Source organism: Labrus mixtus, chromosome 20 (assembly GCF_963584025.1).
Source record: "Labrus mixtus chromosome 20, fLabMix1.1, whole genome shotgun sequence".
Classification (NCBI taxonomy): Eukaryota; Metazoa; Chordata; class Actinopteri; order Labriformes; family Labridae; genus Labrus; species Labrus mixtus.
Window position 1 is genome coordinate 5899482 of NC_083631.1, and position 22827 is coordinate 5922308.

General features: G+C 40.9%; 1 protein-coding gene across 5 annotated transcripts in view; it reads left to right on the top strand.

Moving 5' to 3' along the window:
* Positions 1 to 986: 986 nt before the first annotated feature.
* The window catches only part of cep112 (centrosomal protein 112), a 102544-nt gene continuing 80703 nt past the window's right edge, over positions 987 to 22827 (top strand). For 4 of the 5 annotated variants that reach the window (XM_061026487.1, XM_061026490.1, XM_061026489.1 and 1 more), the window contains exons 1-9: positions 987 to 1070; positions 1459 to 1564; positions 1767 to 1957; positions 2222 to 2385; positions 8138 to 8222; positions 10365 to 10442; positions 13363 to 13410; positions 13515 to 13589; positions 20268 to 20354. In XM_061026487.1, the coding sequence (XP_060882470.1) occupies positions 1465 to 1564; positions 1767 to 1957; positions 2222 to 2385; positions 8138 to 8222; positions 10365 to 10442; positions 13363 to 13410; positions 13515 to 13589; positions 20268 to 20354 (828 nt within the window). In that variant the 5' untranslated portion in view covers positions 987 to 1070; positions 1459 to 1464. The remainder of the gene's footprint in view (positions 1071 to 1458; positions 1565 to 1766; positions 1958 to 2221; positions 2386 to 8137; positions 8223 to 10364; positions 10443 to 13362; positions 13411 to 13514; positions 13590 to 20267; positions 20355 to 22827) is intronic. The other variant, XM_061026491.1, reaches the window with a different exon arrangement.

Genomic DNA, 22827 nt, shown 5'->3' on the forward strand with positions numbered 1-22827 from the left:
TAAAAAAAAACACGTCAGAAGTGATTCTTCTGATAGATAAAGTGGCCTATGGCTCAACACATGAATGAAACATCTACTGATTCAGTCGACATGTTCTAGCTTTATGTTTAGAATTATATGCACATACATTTTGACCTTACCTGTTTCCATAAGGATGAATGAACTAACGCCCAAAATGCATGTATTCGTCACCGTTCATACTACATACTGAAGGTTTATTGCGCCATCGTGTGGACTTTAAACGATATTTCAGGTTCAGAATAAACTGTAAAACAGTCGAAAGCCAAAAACAAATGCCAATTTTTAATTTTTCTCGTTTTTCTGTCTCATACACTCGTTTGAATAGCCTAGGCTATATGATTATTGATTACAAGCACTGGGGTGTGTTTGTAAAGAGGTCTATTAATTTACTTTTGGTTTAATATATTAGTTTGTGGGTTTTGTATTCTATTGGTGATGGTACACTGTAGACTACATAGTTCAATTATGGTGATTGGAATATGCATTATTGGTGTAATTAGATAATGGTAAAGGCCTACAAGTAATTATTTTACATTATATTATAGGCTAATTTATACTTTTGTATAATTAATACAAACTAATACCTGTTCAGTTAAAAGGGGTAGGATAAAATAAGTTATAACTTCTTCCTACTCCTTTTCGGGTATATAAGAGCGAATGATGGGCGTTGAATTTTCATTCTTATGTTGTGTATTTATTTATTTGTTTTCTACATATTTTTAATTAGCCTACAGCTTTTCTTTGTTTTTGTTTTTTTACATTTTCGAAACAAAGACAATTTTATTTTGAAGCAAATATTTATGTATAAGTAAGTAATATACATTCAAAACGAATTTAGATGTATGAATGAAATTAATGTTTTACTGGTGAAAGTATATAAACAAATAAATACATTTTACTGTTTGAATACAACATTTAAAAAAGATACGCTACGAGTGCTCGGTAACTATGACAACAAGATCAGCAGCGTCGCCACGGAGAGCGGATATGGCGTAGAATAAGGACGTTGAAGTTTTGAACCGTTTTGAGCGGTGGAATCAGTGCTCAGGGTAAGTCTCTATTTGCTCTTATTTCTCCACGTTTATTCATATCAAGCGTGTTCTTCGTTTGTTCTAGGATGTTTATGAGGAGCAGCGACACTCCACCAGCGCTCTACTCGTCTGCTTTTGTTTGTTTGCTAATGTGTGTTGTGCTAGCTTCTGACTCGGTGTAGCATCTTGATTCTCTAGTTAGTTTGAAGTAGTTTTCATGTTATGTTAAGCTAAATTTACGTGACACCATGTCTATATGTTCCATACAGCCCTGTCTATCTGTATTTTCTATTTCTTGTTTTAGTTACGGGCGACAACTTAACATTATAGGCACTCTTTAGCTAGTAAACCCTGGCAACGATTGGGAGATACCCCATCCGTCTTAACCATGTATTCATTTCTGCAGGAGACCATGAGCAAACACGGGGATTCATGGGATAGGGTGGACACTGATTTTGACCATTGTCTTCTTGACATGAAGCCATATGTCCTTAAACACCCCAACAAGACAGGTGAGATTTCATTATTACTTCAGTCTCCAAAGAGTAAACATACTAGCTGCTAGCACACTTTGTTTTGTGCTTGTCTTTTTCCATGCTATGCAAATGTATATGCTTAGACAACTCCCAGCACTTAAACCGTCAAGATTATACATTTAAGTGTATAATGAGCTGTAACATAATTTCTAATTCCTCTCTCTCCTTCTAACATCAGAGCGCCAGCGGTGTGCCATATGGATCAAGAAGCTGTGTGATCCAGCCTCTTGTGGTTCAGGTCTGATAGGTCGTGAGAACCGCAACAAGTATGCCCGTTTGCTCCTCAACATGCTTAAAAGAGGGGTCCTGGAGTTGCCTTTCACCAGCAAACCAGAACCTGGAAGCCTCAAGACGCTCCCGACTTACATGGTGAGACTTTTTTCTGCAATCTAGCAGTGCCACAACTTACTGGTTCAAAGCAATTTTTGTGCCTTTTTAAAAATAATCTTTTAAAACACTGTCTTATTGAAGTTAAAAAAATAGATATTATCTAAGAGGCAGCTGTTACAAATAACAAGGTAAAGATTCAATATAAAGCAGTTGCACCTAATTGAATATCATTGCATTGCATCACATACTGACAGACCCATTTAACACAATCTATATCTCCTATCTTTGAATTTTGATTTGCAGTTTATCTACTATGATGATCCACTGACTGGTCGGGCTGTGGAACACAGCACAGCAGGTATTCCTGAGTGGGTGACAGGAGAGCTGGGTGGCTGTTCTGATGACAGTTTGACTGTCGGTCACCTAAAGGACAGATCCAGTTCCACACCTGTTGCAGCTCATCACAGGTAATCACTGCATAATGTTTGTTTAATATTTACTTGACTAAATTTAAAAAAATAAAAACGTTAGTATGGTAAGGATCCCAGCTTAGAGATTTGATCACTATCATGCACTGGGAAATGGTAATTAATTTTTTGTATGAATAAAAAATAATAACTGTTTTTAAGGGATAGTGGCTGAATGAATTCATAAGCAAAGTGGATTTGTTTAACATGGCTATCTAACTTACAGTATTATACATGAGCATAATATTCCATACACTGTTGCATTTATTGTTCTTTAACACTGTTTTATAAAGCTGACACCAGTAAACTGGACATGACATGTTGTCAGTAATACTTCAGCTTTGTTGTTGTATGCCTAATGTTGCTGAACGATCCTTAATATCGGCTACAGTTCACACACTTTAAAAGAGCAATATAACTCTGACACCTAGCATTTAAAATGGGTACTGCAGTCCAAATTCAAAACATTGGAAAGAGCTGTCGCCCCCCCTCCTCTCTAGATGTGCACACAGGATGCTATGTTGCGGACTCAGTAGATATCTTCCGTATTTGACCTTTAATATTTAAAAAGTTTTGAGTTTTTGGCTTTCTTAACCAAAACATTGACATGGATCTAATGCATATTTAGCCTCTGTCCGAATATCAGACTACACTTTTTGACTCAGATTTCTGTCAATAATAAAAATTGGAATGAGAAGTTTTTCCGACCTTCTGTTTTGAAATCACATTTTAAATTTTAGCAATGAAAGACAGCTGTGGAACTGGATTCACACTGAATCATGACTGATCGCCCATCGTATTTTCTCTGCTGCACTATCGTAAAGAGCCAAAGATATTGCTGAGTACTTGCATCAGTCTGCATGAGCTGTCTATTCTGACTTTTCAAAAAGATGCACTTAAAAAACATCACAAGATGAGGAACCTCCCGCGTTCTCTCTCCAGCTCTTATTCTCCTCTTCACACACTTTTCCTTGCTGTTGAACCTGAGGTCTAACTCCCACAGAGGGAAGAGGAAAGCAGAGAGTTAGGCTTGGTGGCTCATTAGTGTGATGTCTGATCCTTAAATTGTTGTATTTAAACATGATGCTTAAAACATAAATATACTGTATGTACTTGTCCTGCTTTATAAACATCTCAACTGAGAGCTCATGTGCTGCTCAGGTGCATGTGTATACACATTCATGTATATAAATCTGTCAACATGCCTCACTAAGTCATCAGTCATCAGAGCTGGCTCTGGGATATTTCCTCTGATTCCTGTTAGTACAGGGGCTCAACAAAGCAATGTTAGCAACGGCTCAGGGTTTTTCATTCCAATTAACAAGGAAAGGCAAATCAGAGCCCAGTGGCTTGATATGCTCATCAGCATAATAGAAAGAGAGCACTGTAAGTGTAGTAAAGAGAGCTTAATATACACCAGGGCTCTGTGTAAGAGAGAGTACAGGCCCTCCGCTGCCATATTTAATTCAGATTTTACTGTTTTATAAAAATGGTCATTAGGACTTGTCTTGAAATATTATTCATTATTTAACTTGAGGTTTCAAGCTTGTGTCCGGGCAGCGGAACATATGTTAATTTTGTGTTTCAATATATGACTGAATTGGTGAAATACTAGCTGACTTCCACATCCACTTTTTGGAAGTGTGGAGTTAAAGGCGTGTTGGGTTTTAGAGCTTTTCTTCAGTTTATTGAGGATGTTTTCTCTCAGCTGTATGTTTGAATCAGTTAAATTGATTCTGCACAGGCTGTTGTTGCCTTAGAATATGACGTCATTACTTGCAGTGAGGGGCCTTTAAACTATGATTGATCTGTTTGTATGAACTATATGCTGTATCTGTTCAATAAATACAATAGCTTACCTACTTATAAAAGTGAATTAGAAAGGGCATGGCTTCTTTCAAAAAGGCAAAGTTCTCCCTCCCCTCTCCTGTAGGGAAAGTGGATGGAGGGGTTTTTATGGGGAGCAGACTGCTGAGCACCATAGTGTCTGATTGGGATAAGACCATGAAAGACGCTCAGATCACAGGCTAACGTCCTGATGGAGAAAATTAGCCTGGCCAAGAGCCCTTTTATGTGTCTGTCTCATTTAGATAAGATTAAATGGAAGGAACTCGTCTGACTCCCTCCGTGTGATGTTAGCGACGTTTGATCTCCGTCTCACTCTCCATTAGTCAGGTGATGGGCAGGGCTTCTTTTAGCCTGTGAAAATGTCCAATTCAAGTTTCAACACATTAAAGCAAAGTCCGGAGTGCTTTTTTTTTTTTTTTTTTTTTTTTTTTACATATTGAGATGTGACTCTTTCTTTACACTTTAGTATCTGTGTGCTTGTGCGTTGTTTAGCACAACCATAAATTGACCTCATTATTCCAGAATGCCCCGAGCAAATTCCAACATACTTAGAAAAAATTCCAACATGTATGTGCTATGGCGTTGCTATTCCTACTTTAGCCACAAGATAGAGCCACTGCTTTGTCTACGGCGCAAACTCAGGCAAAGGAATGCTGTGGGAAAGCATTTAGTGAGTGCAGTCAGTGAGGGTCAAGAGATCATACAAAACAGCGTCGGAGATTAGCATCCATGTCCAATCAATCTTCTTGCATGTCCCCTTGTATTCACAGGAGTATTAATAATACAGACAAAAGGGAGGAATCAGTCGGTGTGGGTTGTGTTTAACTTGCTGACTTGGTTACCAGCTGGTGTCAGGTTCACTGCTGAAGTTAAGTCAAGGCTTTGTTTTTGTGACTTCACCAGACTCTCTTCCATTATTATTGTTGTGTCTTCTGACTGTAGTCCACCATCGGTGTGCTTTTCATCTTCATATGAAAACTTTGAACCCCCCCTTTTCACCTCCTCCTCCATCATTTTTTTTCCTTCTTAAAAGCTAACAGTAATAATGTCCTTGCTGTGGCAGTCATTGGACATGTTGCTGGTGTAAACGACTCACGTCTCTGACTCTCAGTCCAGAGTGTTTCCTCTGATCTTACCTCCAGGTGGTGTTGGGTTATGATGGTGGGTGTGCAGGAGCAGAAGGATGTTTGTGTCCCAAGGTCAGACATGCTTTCCTGAGGGTGCCCGAGGCTGAGACCCAAGCCCTCTGCCTCTGCACCTGGAGGTCAGGCTGGGGTATAGATGTCAGGCTGCTTTAATCAGCCAGGCTGCAGCTTCTGAGGCTCTACATGGTGTTCTCATTTTCCTCTGTGTGTGTGTGTTTGTGCGTCTGCCGGTGTGTGTAGCCCTGGCCTGACTTGCCACTGCTTTGATCTCTGGGCCTCAGACTCCAGACACATCTGATTCAATTATCCTCATCCACCTGTTGACTTAGAGGCCCAAGATTGCAAAGCTTGGCCCCCTTATCCAAGTTTCATGGCTGCATGTGTTTGTGCATGTGCTTACAGGTGTGTGCATGTGTGTGTATGTGTTTGACCATGTATAGACAAAGCAGTGTGAAAGTGAAGGTTTGATTGGATTAGAAGTCTGCAGGTAGTATGAGAATATTATGATCATAACCAATTCTAAATGAGTAATCCATCATTAAATCCCAGCAGTATTATCTTATATATAGTCTCGTCGTGTCCTGTTGTTCCGCTGTGAAATTAATGCATTTGTAGAACTTTAATTACCCTTCTTGGCATGTCATAGAGAGACTCCCTGGTATATAAAAGGACATAACGCCAATTGACAGACATCTACAGTCAACAATGTAATCATTGCATATATTGGTAAACAGCGCCTAAAGCTCTGTGCAGCTTAAAGAGTTGACACAATCATTCTTCAGGCTCAGTCTTGAAATGAATTAACCACAATAAAGCCCACGAGTCATTCACACTGACTCAATAAGAACCTTAGAGATGATTCTTCTGAGCATCCATCACTTGCTTTTGAAGAGTTAGGGTCCAGGTATTGATGTGTTTCATCATTTTTCAGACACAGCATTCACGGTAAAAAAAAAAATTACCACTCAAATAAATACCACCTTTCAACATCATCACATGTAAGAGTGGGTTGTTGAGCAAGCTACTAGGGAGAACACATGTGATGTAGGGCTGCTCAATTATGGCAAAAATCATGATGATGATTATTTTGATTGATACTGAGATCACGGTTATAAAACATGAGTACTCATTGATTTTATAACTTTTTCATCACATGCATTTATTGCAGTCTTTAACACTTCCCCATCCTTTCCCTCTCTCTTAATAGCTTCATGGGAATCCATGCTCTCTACAGTCGTGTGTCTCTAAATGCTCTTAGATTACGGCTCTGTTATATAAAAAATAATCTATGTATACGTATACTTGATTTTCTCAATGTGTGAATTGTGTAGATATTTGCTGATGCCCGAGCTGTATGTCAGCCTTTTTTCCCTCTTTTTCCAGGTTTTGAATATCTACCATGATTGACCATATTTTTCCTTTCTTACCATTCATTCTGTTTTCTTTCTAATTTACCAAATACTATGATGCTTCTTTATTTGAATGTAAATCTCCCCTGATCCTCAAATAATAAAAACACGCCAGTGTTAAAGTCTGCAAAGACGTCTTTGACCCTACACAGACTTACACACTGGCGTATTCTTTAAGTCTATCTTAGGTCTACTTCCTTCATACCTTTTGACCAGTCAGAAGAGAACGGGGACTTATGATCTTCGATCTCAGAACCTGCTCTGTCGGTTCCTAAAGTCCAAACTGAAATGGGGAAAAAGGTGTTTCAGTTTGCTGCTCGCTTCACTTGGAACAAATTACAGGAAGAGCTGAAACTTAAAGAGCTGCTCTGATTGGCTGATTTTAAAAAGGTTGTAAAAGGAGATGGAGGCAGACACATCTGGCTGTAGATGTTCTCCCTGATGTGTTTGTGGGTGATCTTGACAAACATTTGCTGTTTAAATTTGTTATTTGTGTACATACGATACAGCCTTGCAAAAAAAAACTAAAGGACTGTTGTATTCCTGTTCCTTAAGAAATGACTCTGCTGTCTGTTCTGTATCCGTCAGTCTTTGCTTAAACCACACAGCAACAGTGCTCATTTCCCTGAGAGATCTCTGCCTCTCTCCCTGTGACAAATGAGATTCAACATTCTCAATGCCGGGATTGCATTTTTAAAAAGTACATTGGAGGGAAAGAGCGCCCGAAGGCGGAGTAGAGAGTGTCAAACAGTGCCCTCTAGAACATAATTTGATGTCTCTATTAGATGACAGCAGTTTAGTTCCCTCTCCATTGTTGTCCTACATCTTCCACTCTTCTCTGACATCTTCATTCAATTAGCATTAGAGAGCCATTAGCGCCTCATGTGCCTGTGCTTAATGAGATAGTGAGCTCAGTTATGCCTTCTTGTGAGATCGTGGTGAGAATGAGAGGTGTGCTTGTGTAAGCGTGCCAATGAATATAAGCAGTTCACAGTTAAGCGCCTCGTTCAGACCATGATGGACACGATGAGAGACAGTGATCGAGGTGTGTGATTATAAAAGGATTGTACAAGCCGTAGACTGCTGCCTTGTGGGCTGTTCATGGATACAGACTGATGCATTGCAGAGACGTTTATTGTTAAGATGAGATGAAATGCAGACCACAAAGCGTGCAACTAATGCCAGATGTTGATCTGTGCAAATAGCGAGGCAGGCTGCCTATGTAAGCACATTCATATGCAAACAGAGACATGAGCGCAGACTCCAGAGACATGCACACACACACACACACACACACACATTCTGTTAGTTAACCTCTCACACCTCTCTCTCTGTTTCCCTCTCTTCCAGGAGAAGGCTGTATGATGAAAAGAATCCATCCCAACCCATGTCCTCCAGTCCACTCAAACAATCACCAAGACATGATGCCCGGATGGTTAGTTCACCACACTTCAGAACCACAACCACACCTCTGGACTCCCCATGCACACTTTTGACTTTAGATTCAGCATGCCCGACTTTTTCACATTTATACATCGCTGCAAGGTAGTGGTGATGACACATTGAAGTTTGAACAGCCAAACGTCTGGTGCCAATACAAATAGTAGCCAGTGTGTTGCTTTCTTCTTTAATGTGGAATCATTTGGAAATTCCTGAACAAAGTTCCCCGTGAAGTCAGAGGAAATTCCCTGAACTTATTAGCTGCTGTTTAAAGCAACAAGAATGTAGCTAATAATTGTGATCACAGCATGTTGAACAATAATATGCCCTCAGCTGCCAGCGTTTAAAATGCACCGAGCTTGAAGTCACTTTTATGAGAGTTATTATGAACTGATTTATAGGGGTTGCTGATTTAACTTAAAGTTTATTTAGAGGACGAAAGTGATGCTGTGGAAATCAAATTCATTTAATGCCAGAGCTATTTCTATTATTGTGTCTAATGTTATTTAATTCCTTTTTAAACAGCCTTCTGGAAAATTATTAAGTAAATGGTAAATGGACTTGAGCTTGTATGGCGCTTATCTAGTGTTCTGACTACTCAGCGCTTTTTACACCACGGGTCACACCTACACATTCACACACTGATGGCAGAGGTTTCTATGTAAAGTGACCATCAGAAGTATCTAATCCCATTTATACACATTCACACTCCCCCAACGAAGAAGCGGGAGCAATTTGGGGTTAAGTGGACACTTAAGTGAAATGAACACCTCTCTGAAACTTTTCAAATGAACACTGAACATAATAGCCATCTTAATTAACTATTTATTGCAGCACTGTTGTATTAGATTTTATAGATTCTATACAGGAAAAAGGTCCACGTTCTCTACCTCAGATAATTGAAGGAATAATTACAAGTCCTTTAAGTCCCTCAAAATCTTTTCTAAAAAGATCTAGTTTTGAATAACATTGAAAATGAATGCAGAGAAAAACTAACAGAGTAATGAAAAGAAATAAAAAACTGAAGTTAATATTTATTTAGAGTATAAACTTTAAAGAAAGATCACACATTTAAATCTGCCATGTCTTTATCTCAGATGTGTCTGTTCATGTAAGTCGCTCATTTTAAGGAAGTTGATTAACAGAAATGTTCTAGGCCCTTTTAATGAAAAGCTCTCATCACATCATCTTGAATGGACTCTGTGTCCATGCTAAGAGCCGTTTGCACAACTGTGAGTACATCTGCGGCCAAAAGCATTTGAAGTTCATTGTGTGTATTAGTGTTCAACAAAAGACTCTGAATCCTGGTGGGATACACACACTGCTTTGAGAGGCCAATGACCGGCATACTCAGCATTCCTGGATATAGAAATGAAACGTTTACTCTGTTTGTTTGAGGGTGTGGCTCTGGAGACCTTAATGCCTTTTTAATCAGAACGGGCATTCAATCCTGAGCGATTTCTCTGTGTCGGTTCAGTTCCACTGAGGTGCACCCAAAGTCCACACTCCACCAGATCCTAATCAAATTCAACAACATCTCTCCTTTCTATCTCTCTCTCAACTTTATTAGATATTTCCCTTATTCCAACCTCGCTGCCCGACCTGGACTTGAGTAAACTGATCTTGTATCAACAGAACCCCTGGAAGCATTCGAATTATACTGCATAAAACAAATCCGGAGGCCCGTCGTAACAAAAGGCTGGGGAAAACAAAGACGACAGGCAGCGTAGCTCCATATGCCCCTCGTGTGGAATTTACTGCGTGACGGAAATGATGTGGAACTGCCAAACATCTGGAGCGCTGTATGTGAGAGGGCGGAGAGTGAGGGGAGCAAAGGGTGGAGAGATGGAGATAACGAGGGAGTTGAATGCTGTTAGTATGGGAGGAGAACACATGTGGGTGTACTGTATGTCTGTGAACTTTTAAAGAACGCTGTTGTTGTTGCCAAGAGAGGAATTACATTGTGTCAAAATGAAAACCTCCATCATTGTCAGCTGTTTGCGTCCTCGGGCCAAACTGCCAATCAAAGGAATCATTTAAATTCCCCTCTCTAATTTATAACACCTTCACCCCTTCATTTCCATGTTGTCTCTGTTACTGAGGAACTCTTTGCCTCCCCTTTTTTTTCCCTCCTCAGGTGGATGGGGGGCTGAAGACAGATATGTCTCGCGATGACAGTGACCTGGAGGCTCGTCTCAACAGCTGGAACCTTGGGGTGAGTCCAGGGGCATGCCTTGAGCTTCTTACAGACATGCAGCTGTCAACATGCTGCAGCTCATCTGCAGTCAGTGACAATGAATGCCTGAGCTCACGAGTAAATCACTAGTGAGTGCAATGATACTGACTTGGCCACACTGCTAAAAAAAGGAGTATAAAAGCCCTTTCCACGTGTCCTCTTGAAACCACTTCCTCTTGGCAGATCACTGCTATTGTAGGACGTGAGGGTAGGATGAGGAGCAAAAGAAGGGTTGTGTAAACTTAGCATTTGCACAACTCTCTTATCTCTTGTGTCTGGAGTGCACCAGGCCAGGGCCTGATAAGCACTCTACCCTCATGTCTTTTATTCCCTTATTTATCCCTTATACCCCCTCACCTGCATGACCATGAGTCTCTTTTTCTTCTTCTCAGTTTGCTTGTCGCCTCTGTCCTTTCTCCCAGTTACATCACATGCTTTTCTATCAGTTTGTTCTTCTCTTTCTTGGAACTCCTTCTCTCTGTTCTACCAGTCTATCTTATGACTCTTCCTCTGTCTGTCTGTCCATTTATCTTTTTTCCCACTCTCTCCGTGTTCCGCTCCCTCTCTCTCTCTCTTTCTCTTTGGATACAGGGGTAATCTGAGGTATCTATCAGCAGACGTGAAGCCGTGCACCGCTCCGCTCTGCACTCCCCTGTGTTGAGACGCTGATAAGAGGCATTGCTTGGCAACGCTCTCCCAGGCCTGCAGCTTTCAAATCAACAGATGTTTTTCTTCACAAACAAACACACGCAAACCCTCTTCAAGTTTACTGAAGTTTTATAGATGCACTGCTTCAAAGCGCTTTGCTCCTACAAATCTAATTTCTATATCTGGAACATCTTTTGCTTTGCCTTAGAAGTTCTGTAGAAGTCCATATCAGTTCGTTCATTTCACCTCTAATGTAATAAAAGTTAGTGTAGTCGGCATGGTGGACAGCAGATTGCTTCAAACTGGGATAAGAGTTCCTCAAAGAGACACAGAACCTGAGTCAGCTGGACCACCAACTGTTTCATCTTTATTAAGTCTGTGCATTGTGTGTTGGAGCAACTTGAGTTTATCACAGAGGGAATTAAGTATTACAGTGTAGTTTAATGCTGCACATTAAACAATGCAGGTTTGCTCATATTGCATAAAGATTTGTCCTTTTCCCCTTAAAAAAAAACAAAAACAGTTCAGTAGTATCCCCTACAAGTTGGCCATCCACGGACTGTGGTTGGGTGACTGTGCTGATTGGCTTGCTCAACACTTACCCAAAACTAGGAAACCATCAATCACTGTGTGTTTGTTTGGCTGGAGTGCCAGGCCTTGTGATGTGGAGTGTTGTTCCTCTTCTGTGTTTGTCTATCCATCCTTGTCAAGTTCTGAAGAAACAGAATGCTGTGCCAAATGTTGAGGCTGGACAAACATGCACACGCAGGAGCATGTGTGTGGGCATGCAGCATTAAGTCCGCACACAGTCCAAGTTTAGTACCACACTATATGCCAGTATTTCACCACAGCATTTAGACTGCATGTCTTCCTTGCCCTGTGGGCCGTGATCAGTCGGTTTTGTACGCCTGGCTGTCTGTGGGTATAAAAAGAAAAATAATTCTTGTTTTCAGCTTGGGCACAAGTTAAGAAGAATATTGATTGGTTCATCGCTTGGTGAACATGGATCCTTTTTTTAAAGCTTGTGCCAAATGATGCCAAAAGAGGAAATTCCTCACACACCATGGCACGCTCCATTGATGCTGCTCTGCACAATCAATCTAATGTAGGGAAGCTGGATGTCTCCTTTAGTTTACAGTTTACAGTCTGTCATCCAACAAAACCCCTGACCTGCTTTTTATCTGCGTCATACAGACTCAGTGGGGAGGCAGAGCTACTTTCATCTGTTTCACCTGTCACTGGCTCACCCTAAAGCAACAGATGTGACATTATCCTCATACAGTAGCTGTAACTATTTTAGTCCCAAGCTGTGAGCTCCTTTCAGGTCCTGTTCTCTCATCCCTCATTCATTCTGCTTTAGTGCCTTTATGCCACCGCGCAACATTATATACTAAATTTATACCACCATATGAGTCCTACACTACCCTCCTCCCTGTCCTCTTCTTCCTCCTACTCTTCCTCCTTGTTCTCCTCCTCCTCCATCCTCATGTTAAAGAGATTAGCAACAGAACTGTTTACTGTGCGTCAGCGCTGTCATCTCCAAAGCCAGCTCTGCTGCTTTGAAAGGCCGTGATCTTGCGACTAGTTGGCAGCCCCTACAGACAGCCCCAGTGCATGAGAGAGAGACAGAAAAACGCTGCATGAGAGTCTGAGTTCACAAGAAAATAACGGGGTCATAAACAAACGTCAAATTGTGGAGAGAAAATAGCAGGTTGTCAACACACAGATTTTCTGTTTTTTTGTTGCAGTTTGTGTCATAGTGAGTGAGCTATATTGATGTCACGCTGCAAAGTCACTTTAACTATGACCTTTTGGTAGCTTAGGGAATCTTTTTTTTTTTTTCTGTCTCTTGTGTTTCAAACAATAATCAAAGAACATGTCGTGTTAGTGTTTGGCAAGTATGTATACACATTTGTCTGCATCTGACATTAAACGGACCGGGAATAGCTTACAGATTAGCGGTCCTGAGTGTTGACAAAAGGGCCGTGTCGAGACAGCAAAGAGGGGCTGAGAGCGGAAACGAGCCGGCCACACACACAAATGCCTTGATGTAGCCCGACGCATTCTGTCTTTCTAAACAGACAAGAGTTGACAGAAAAGGCTCCATCTACAGAACGAGGCTTTTTGATGTGCTCCCCACATTGTTTATGACAAAGTGAGGGTGGAAGTTAGAATCTGGCGGTGGTATGGCTTTGTTAGGAGAGGAGGAACAGAAAGAGTGTACTAAAGGTTTTCTGTTTACTCTTTACAGATTGAAAACCCCAGGTATTTGCGGGAGAAGCCCATTCCCTTGTCTCCAGTAAGTTGATCGTGGGCTCCCCTCGTGGTTCATTTTCTGTTACCTAGACAAAGTGCTACCTTTGAACTTCTCAGACACCTAATCTCTCTATTTTATCTCTGTAGATTTTCAAGTCAAGCTTTGGGAGGAACAGCACCTCGGCCGATGATCAGGGCCCACAGCTTGCTCAGAGCAAAGAGGTATGCTTCACAGTTAAAGTCATTGGTACGTGCACAAACATCTCCATGCATAGTTTGTATTGTTGTAATGGCCGAGGCGAGGGCTCCTTTTGGAAGACAAAAATAATGCCGGCTCCCAGTGATGACAGTTTTTTCCTTATGTGGATTTAAGCTGAAAATCCCATTCTGAAAGCATGCTTTGAAGTCCCCTCTGCCCCTCCCCAACACTCATTCCCCCCCACCATCCGCCTTTACCCGCACTGTTAAATATAAAACTGAGCATGACTTGGCTGTAATAGCCGTGGCTTTTCATGTCTGCTCGGGGAAAGCGCTCCAGTCAGTTAGATCGGCTTCACTGAGTGGAGGGCAGAGGATGGAGGGAGAAAGGGCAGAAAGAAACACACAGAGACATTATGGACAAAAATGTTCTTGCTTATTCACCTGGCATGGCAAAGATCTGTTTGTTACCGCGTGAAGAAGACTCACATGAAGACACAGCCACACACTCGGTGGAGCTACCTCTGTGCTGATATTGAGCATTAGATCAAAACACTTACACATTAAAACTAGGTGCCATGCTGTTTGATCCTGCTTCAGACTAGCTGACTGGCTAGGTACAGCTGTGTGTGGTGGGAATACAAATTGATCACATCTCAGAAGACCATGGTAAACCTCCACACCAACTGGAGGTATACACTGAGAACCCAGTTTCTTTAGTAGGTAACAGTTCTTTTGTCTTGCAGTGCATTATAGTCAAAGCTTAGAGTCAGGAAAATCCACCCAAACTAAACCGGTTCGATTCAACAACCCCTTTCAAATGTTGTTCCCCTCTTCTATGTAGGTTGTGTTTATGCTGGAGAAAATACTTTTCAGTGTACTGTGTATGTAGGTGGCCTCATATAAGAGCATAAATCTTTAGAAGAGAAGCAGTAGGAAACTAAACTGGCCTGTCATTTCCACTGAGGCCAACATGCTCTCAGTATGGGAACCAGTTCAGGAAAGTCATAGAGAGAAATTGGAAGGGACACATTTGGGAAACGAGAGGAAATGGTGCAGAACTGAAGTTTTCCCCCATGGTAGTTTGGTTTGTGTTGTTTGCCTTTAATATCATGTTCTGATTTATACGGAGGGTTTAATAGAATGGAAATAATGCTTTAGATGAAAATGTGAGTGAAACTATTGACAGATAACGTGTTTGTCTGTTTCATGGCTTTACCTTTAGTTCCACAAAGGCTTTTAACAGGTTATAAAGGCTGAAAGCATGACCTCTAAGGATGCCAATGTCGGTCTATCTGCCATCTAGCTAGGTGTTAACTTTCATCAAAACATTTCTTTAACTACTGCATATGGACATACAATCTTTGTACAGGTGTTTATGATCCCCTGAACTTTTCTCTTGGTTGACAGCAGAACAAAGAACAAAGTTTTCACTCAACCTGTAAAGTACGTCAGCATGTGATGGACGGATTTTACGCCAGTTTGAAATGTATAACAACTATTTAATGAATTTACCATACATAATATGCTTCATATATCCCCCTTTCAGATGTGTTTCAGTCACTGGAATGATCCTTTACAGTTATAACGACACAACCATTAGGTCCAATCTATTTTTGTCAAATTCTGTGATTCCCACAGCTGTATTCTTTTTTACCAATAGCTTAACTAAGATGCAGGTTAAAACAACTGTTTGAAGGCATTTAACCAGCATTGTTATCAAGTTCATGTAAGCATTACAAAGTTATAATTAACTTCAGGGACGCACTGAGCTGATATCTGGTATTGGTCTCCATCATCAACATGGAGCCTTCTATTTCCCTTAGTATTTTAAACTCAGGTGCATTGCTGCAATTAATTTCTATTTCCATGGATGGTTCTTTGAAACCTTTTTACTTTTGCTTGTTGTGTTTAACATTCAATTGTTAAAAAAATCCTCTTTCTTTTGTTATTACCATTTAAGATGCCCCCACTGATGATCTATCGTATGTCACTAAAAATCATTAGCAAGTGATGGATTTCAGAAAATCGGAACCTTGCAGGATACAGCTGCGAACACACCCACACACAGTGTTATTATAGAAGTGACTCAAGTCACCAGTTCCACCTTAACCGTGTCATGTTCAAGAGCCACATTAAGCTCTCCTGCCGAACCATGGAAGCCTTGTCCAACCCTGCTGTTGCGTGGCAGTCTAGACCCAGTCTAGGAAATCACAGTGACATCACTTCTCTGTAATCCCCAAAGCCTAGTTGAAAATTTAGCCAGGTTTAAAGCGTTATGCACGCCACATGTCATTAAGCCTGCGACAGCTTAACGAACATCTCAGCTTTCACACCGAGCTCATCCTCTCGCTAAGCTAACGAATGCATTGATAAGAATGCTGACTGCTCTTTTCCAACGGAACAATGAGTGGCAGCTGCAAAACTTCACCACAAGCTGACATTACTTTGAGTCACTTAGCTTACACAGTGTGTTTGCGTATGGGTAAGTTGTGGAAAATGTCTCGCAGGAGCAGCAAAGTCCTGCTAATCCACCAACACACCCTAGCAGCGCTCAGCATTTTGAGGGCTGGGTCTTTCTTTGGAAATTCAATTAAATGCCGACTGAAGTCGGGCTTAGCCACAGGCTCGAGTCATGTGATTAAAGATGGAGATACTGACTGGCTGATTAAACCGCCCCTTCTTTTTTCAAGCCTGTGTGCGAGGGGGTTTCATGCTGTTTTAAAACTAGCCCCTTGGTACCTGACCTGAGAGACTGTTGGCAGCAGGCTGAGCAAGGGTAGATGAGTGTGTTTGCATCAAGCAGTCAAACTCTAATGGTCACAAGCTTGTGACTGGGGATCAGGCCCCTTTGCTTTCCATTGCCATAATGATCCAGTCTTTCTAATCCAAGGATCCTCTGGGACAGAGCTTGAGCTCTCAGCCTGTGATTTAGAGGGCCATACCCTGTCTTATCTGAACGTTTTTAAAAGCTAAAAAAGAGCAAGCTGCTGAGCCTCAGTAGTTGAAAGGAGGCTGGTTCTGTAGTTTGGCTTTCAAGATGGTGCTTCAGGCTGGGAAACACAAGGGACCAACAGTCTTCCATGATGATAAAGTTACTATTTCAAGCCTCTCTGTCCTCTGTACTTGAATCTTATGTAGTTGATGTATTCATATCAGCCATTTTGTGTAAAAATCAGTTTACTTAGTCTATGTTTTGAACTACCCTCCTCCGCCAGTATTTTTGTTTCATGTGTCAGAGATTCAATTTTAGCCAAAGTTGTTTTTTTTATCTTACCTCACTATCAAAACAGAAAACAGTAAATTGACTTCTTGTCAGACTGTGGAAATGGCGTCTAGCTGCTCCTCAGTAGATAGCACCGCTCTGCATACTGACTATCATAGAGCATCTGTGTTTACTGAGGATGAAAGACACGCCAGGACATTGTACATCTCAAGCAAGACGAAGCAGATGCACAAACGTAACCTTGCTTTGTGGAGCCCAAACAGTTAGCAGACGATTTGTGAACACATCCCCCTGAGGAAAAAGGCCTTGACCCCGTGCCGGTTATCAGAACCGAAAAAAAGCAACTGTTTCCGTCTTCTCCTCGCACTCCCTCTCTCATACCCCCCACTCTTTTGCACCCCACCTTCTTCCCTCTCATCCTTTCAAGAGCGAAGTGTCAAAAAACATGGCATCTTACAGCGCTCGCTACAACTCTGAAGAAGAGAAGAGGGAAAAAAGCTGTACCACCCAGTCGGGCTGATTGAAGGCATCTCAGACGCCTTAGGTGTACGACATTCCTCCTCCTCCTTCCTTCACTGACGCCTTTATAAACAAGTTTCAAACATCCCTGATCTAGTTTGACAAACTTTCTCCAAAGAGCATTTGAAGAGAGGATGAGAAAGTGACACCCCCACATGTGTCTTTTTTTTTCTTTCTTGGGCGCCGGCAGAATCAGGTCTCCCCTTACTCTTCTGCTTTTCAATCACTGCCATCTCTCTCCCTCTCTCTTTCTTTCTCTTTTCTTGTACGTTATCCTTTGACAGGTCTCCTGTGGTCCCCTGAATTGCACTAGAAATGGTGGTAAACCAAGAAAAAAGACAAAGACGAAAGAGACAGAATACTTAGTAGAGCTTTGTCAAGGATACAGCGTTTAAATGTAGCTGAAGTGCAATAATAAGGCACAACAGTTTTATGATGTCTTAGTTAGACTTTTATTTTCACTGATGCCCTCCTGTTGGCATCATGGCATCATGTTGAGTGATCCTCTGCTGACATCCTCACAAATACTGTGCTCTTTTGGTTCAATACACTCCACCAATTCAATTCAAAAGGGTATATTGTTTTGTCTACCATCCAGCATGCTGTTAATTTCTGTTTTATTTTATGGAAAAAAAAACATACTGTAATTGAATGTGTGTTTATCCAGGCCATCATTACAGCTGCTTCTCTTTCATTTAAACCGAGTGAATGTCTTATGTGGTTTGACTGTGCCAAGTAATGTGGGAATTTTCAAATGTATTGTTTTGATGACTGAAAAAACAAGAGCTAGCCTCGGGATGTTGTTAATTACTGACATGTTCACACACACACACAACCATCCTTTGAAAGGAGGAACATTGTCACCCTGCTCCAGGGTTGATCAAAACACCCGAAACAGACAGTGACTAAACATGAGTAGTGACATCAAAGCAAGCGGCCAGTCATCTGTCTGTCAAAGGTTCGCTTTGAATTTCCATGTGTGTTCATGAGTGGAAGCATATGATAATGCGCTCTTTTTGGACCACAGGGACTGTTGTTTTTACTATGAGTATACAGTTACAATAATAAATTCATAAATGAAAAATAAAATATAGAAATAAATAAACTGAGGGAAAAGGGCGGAGGGGGTGTTGGCTTTGTGTAATAATAGAAGGGAACTTGGTCTCAAACAAGGACAGAAGCGGTTGACGGATCTTTTAATTCTTCTTGGTGGAGCCTAAGGCAACACATGTAAGCTCTTCAGGTTTAATAAGGGTCATTACCTCCTCCACCCAAGCGCTTTTGGGATGGTCATCCAACCGTTTTCCAACAAGGGAGTATCAAAAGTCTAGTAAGCAAAGTAGAGAAGGTTCTAGCCGCCCCTTGGAAGTTGTGAGTGGTGGATCCTGTTGGACTACACCACAATGCAGTCAATAGCTGAGGATCAATAACACGTGTATAAAAAGGCTTCAAATATACCCATCCAGAACGGGGTCAATTTGGGACATGGCCTACACATGTGGCTTAGGATGGCTTTGTCGGAGGATCATTCCTTTATTTGGTTTGATTTCTTTTTCAATTTCTGAAGGATCTGAATTCTTTAGAAGGGCACAGACTGTTTAGAGGCACATGTTTAGCTTCTGTTACAGAGCAGGTACTCTCCAAACACACCAGGAACCTCGAGTGACATAATATGCAGTCATTATTCCAGATGTTGCTTATGCTTATTGGTCAAACACATGAGCAGGTGCACGGGCATCTGCCATCTTTAAAAACTCATGTAACAGACACAAACTGAGTTGTCCTCATTTCTCCCTTTATTATCAACTCATCTGAGACTATAAGATGGAAGGCCAGTAAATGATTTACCACAGTGTCTCAGATCTCTAAGCATGTTCATGTGTACAAGAAGATCAACTCGTGATATTTAACATGAACACTTGAGCTTCTTCTCTGCAACCTGACAACCGCAGTCAAAAGCTAGCTTTCCTTCTGAGAGTAGAAAATATTTCTCTCCCGTTTAATGTTTCTCACTTTTGTTACCCCGTGTGTGCTGACCGTTGAAGTCACTCTATGTTCGTCCTCAGCTCAAGAAATTGTTCGCTGAACTTTTGACACAAAATTTTCTTCAACTTATCAGCGACTTCATGCAGTTGTAAAAACAGTCATGTCCTATTATTGGCTCAATGCAGACAAATGCAGTCATGCAAAGGGAAGGCCTTTCAAAAAGAAAAACCAAGCCCTTTTTGAATAACACTGTCAAGCCGGTATGTGTTCATTATTTTTCCAGTAATGACAAATGACTAATAGCTCATTTAGTCTAAAGAGACCTTACAAGATGAAAATGGAATCAAAACTTAGCCAATTACAGAAGGAAATTAAGGTCATTATGGTTTTATTTGGCTTCGGTTGGGAAGCCCTCTGGCTTACTGAGATCTGCTCCAACATGCACATGACAACGCTGAACTTTTGATCCTGTGAAAAACTGTGTTCAAATGAAGGCAGCCACTTTTCATGATAACTGCTAGGTGTAGGCAGAAGCACACACACAAACAAACACACACTGTCACTTTAGAACGACTGAAGATCTGATGGCAAAGACACACACACACACACACACACACACACAGAGTACATCTTGTCTTCACACTCTTCTGAAGCCCTGCGATTGGATAAATGTTTTTAAATGTTAATGTGGTTTATTTCATCATCAGCTGTGCTTCTGTGTAGGGCGGGGCTCACTATATTTTCTTTCATTATGCTATCTCTGTTATCCTGTCACTGTGGATGATGGTTTTTTTTTTTCTTTCCAAAGCACAAGTCTAAAACAAGACAAAAATGTAAATGTTGAACATCCTGTAACAAAAGCTGCTGTTGCTCTGTTTGCCTGGTTATAAATAATGTATCTTCACCTCAAGTAGATGTTGTTTTTGTAATAAAAGGAAAGAATAACTTTTTCTTTTTGTTTTGTTTTCCAGAGTGAAATGAAAATCAAGGTCCTCGAGGCAAAGCACCAGGAGGAGAAATTGAGGATGCAGCAGAGACACGATGCAGATGTGGAGAAAGTAGGTTGTAAATTCTCTACCAGCACTAGTTTCCAGCTTTGGATGGATATTTAGCCATTTTGTAGTCTGAGTTTGTTGTGTAAAAGAGTCTTATTGATGTCACTTATTCCATGATTTGTAATGATGGTAGAGAAACAACATCACGGTGAAAAAGAACAAGAATGTGCATTGAGAACTGATAGAAAACATCTAAATCTGGTAACTATTTATTGAATATTAATGACTTAACTTAAAATCTAAACCTGTGTCAGTGCTCTTAAAACAGCACTAGTATTTTATTTATTCATTTACCGATAATCGGCCGGGTGATAATATCGGCTTGATAGTAGCTTGATACGCTACTATCGGTATCGGCTAATTTTATCACAAATATGCGCCGATATTACAAGATTAATTCACCAATCTAAAAATCATTCATTTGAGTTTCATTGTATTACACTAGCAGTTCTCTTTCACCAGCAGAGGGCGCTATATAGATTACAACAAGCATTGTCATCGTTGCACATACATGTGTGCATCACCTTTTCTTCCCAGTTGAGTCACCATCTTGTCTTCGTTATATTGATTATCTATGTTTGATAACTGCATTGGAGGAATAGACGCAATAAATGTGTTTACCTATATCAATCATTGAGCATAGATCAGAGCAAGATATCGGCCTATTTATCGGTATCAGATTTTTTTCTCTTCCTAATATCGGTTTATGTATCGGCCCCAAAACTCCCATATTGGTCGAGCGCTACATTAAATACTGAATGTCGCACAACCCCAGTCCTCCAGTGCTTTATTTGGCTGTGAAGAAGAAGAAACTGCACTTAAAATATGTCTTCAGAATCCTCAAAATATCATCTTAAATATTGAAAATAAAACATAAATAAAGGTTCAAAGGACTAGATTATTTATTCTCTGGGAGTTTGAAAGGCCGATTTGTTAACTCGGGCGCTCACATAAACTAGTTAACCTGCATTACGATACCCATCATCGTCTCTTGATTCCATTTGCTGGCTAATGAAAAGGAAAGAAGCGAAGTCTCTCCTCTTCTCATCGCCCAATCCTGCAAATTAACAGCTCTTCAAAGGCCTCTTGTCAGCTGGTGAAAATGGCAGCAAAGCTGTTTTATTTCACACTAGGTGCCTATCAGTTAGGCTGCAGATCAAGCACCTGGGATCTGTCACGCTTCCTTTGCTGCCACACAGAAGCTTTTAATAAAACTGCGGGGAAAAAACACTCCAATTTTCTCTCCACTTGAAGGTGCCCATTGCTTCTTTGTTTGACAAGAGACAGGATGACAGCTAGCTCGCTCTCCCTCTCTTTAATTACATACAGATTGCGAGTTATGTCCGATTTAATTTCCTCAGAATTTTCCTCAGTTTTCACTCTTATATCTTCAAAGGGGAGTGATTCAGGGGTGCTCTTTGACGAGCCGGATGGAAGGTGGGCAAGCTAGCTTTAGTTTTAATTAGTCTCCTCATGAATTATGAATAGGCTGCCGAAAGGCTACTGGTCATTGTCCCGCTGCTTGAAATGGAGAAGGTAATGAGCGAACAGGCCTGAGTTTTGTATGCTAAATGCTGCGGATCAGTGCTGTGTGTACTGCTCAAATATTTAATGGCCTCAGGTGAAGGAGCATCGCTTCATCTTCTTGTTATTCTTAGCATGCAAATGACTTGAGATTAACAGATGACCACCGTGTACTCAGAATGGTGATTCATAGCTGTTTTCAAACTCTACTGATTCTGTCTGCATACAGAACACACACAGAGTTTGTAACTCCAGATGTCATAGTTTTTGTTTCTTTTTCAATTCTTTTTTTGCATTCTTCATTCACTGGTTTTGTTTAAAGTCATGTACAGCCATGTAGGATTCCCCCTGCATTAGGGCGTCTTATAAAAGCCTAAAATGGGCACCCTAAACACTGTCATTTCCCACCTTGTATGGCACTCTCCCTTGACCTTTCAGTCTGTCATCACCTTGCTTGGTGGACCCCTAAAAAGAGTACAATCTCTCCAGTGGTGAAATGGAAAAAAATTGGGCATCCCTAAATGTTCTGTGAACTTTGCTCCAGCTGCCCCATCCTCCTTTCATCTCCCCCATCCCATTCACAAAGAGGATGACAGGCTTGGTGACTAAGTGCACTTGAATAGAACAAAATGCGACACAGATGAAGTCTTCTGGGCTCTGGGACAGTCCTTCATGGAAAATCAGCGCTCCTTTCTTTCTGCCTTTTCAGCCAAAAAACATAACATCACCTGCTTTTGGACTTGTTTTGTTACCTTCTGTCTAATAAAAATGACAAAATCATCACCAGGTATGCTTAAAAAGAGGCTTTAACAACATTAATATTGGATAGTTTACCTTAAAAGCAGAGTGGATTTGGTTCTGTGGTATGAAAACAGTTGAATATGGATTCATCCTACAGAACATGAAAGGTTGGTTTTAACTATGGTATTAGTTAACGCATTTGGCTGAAGAT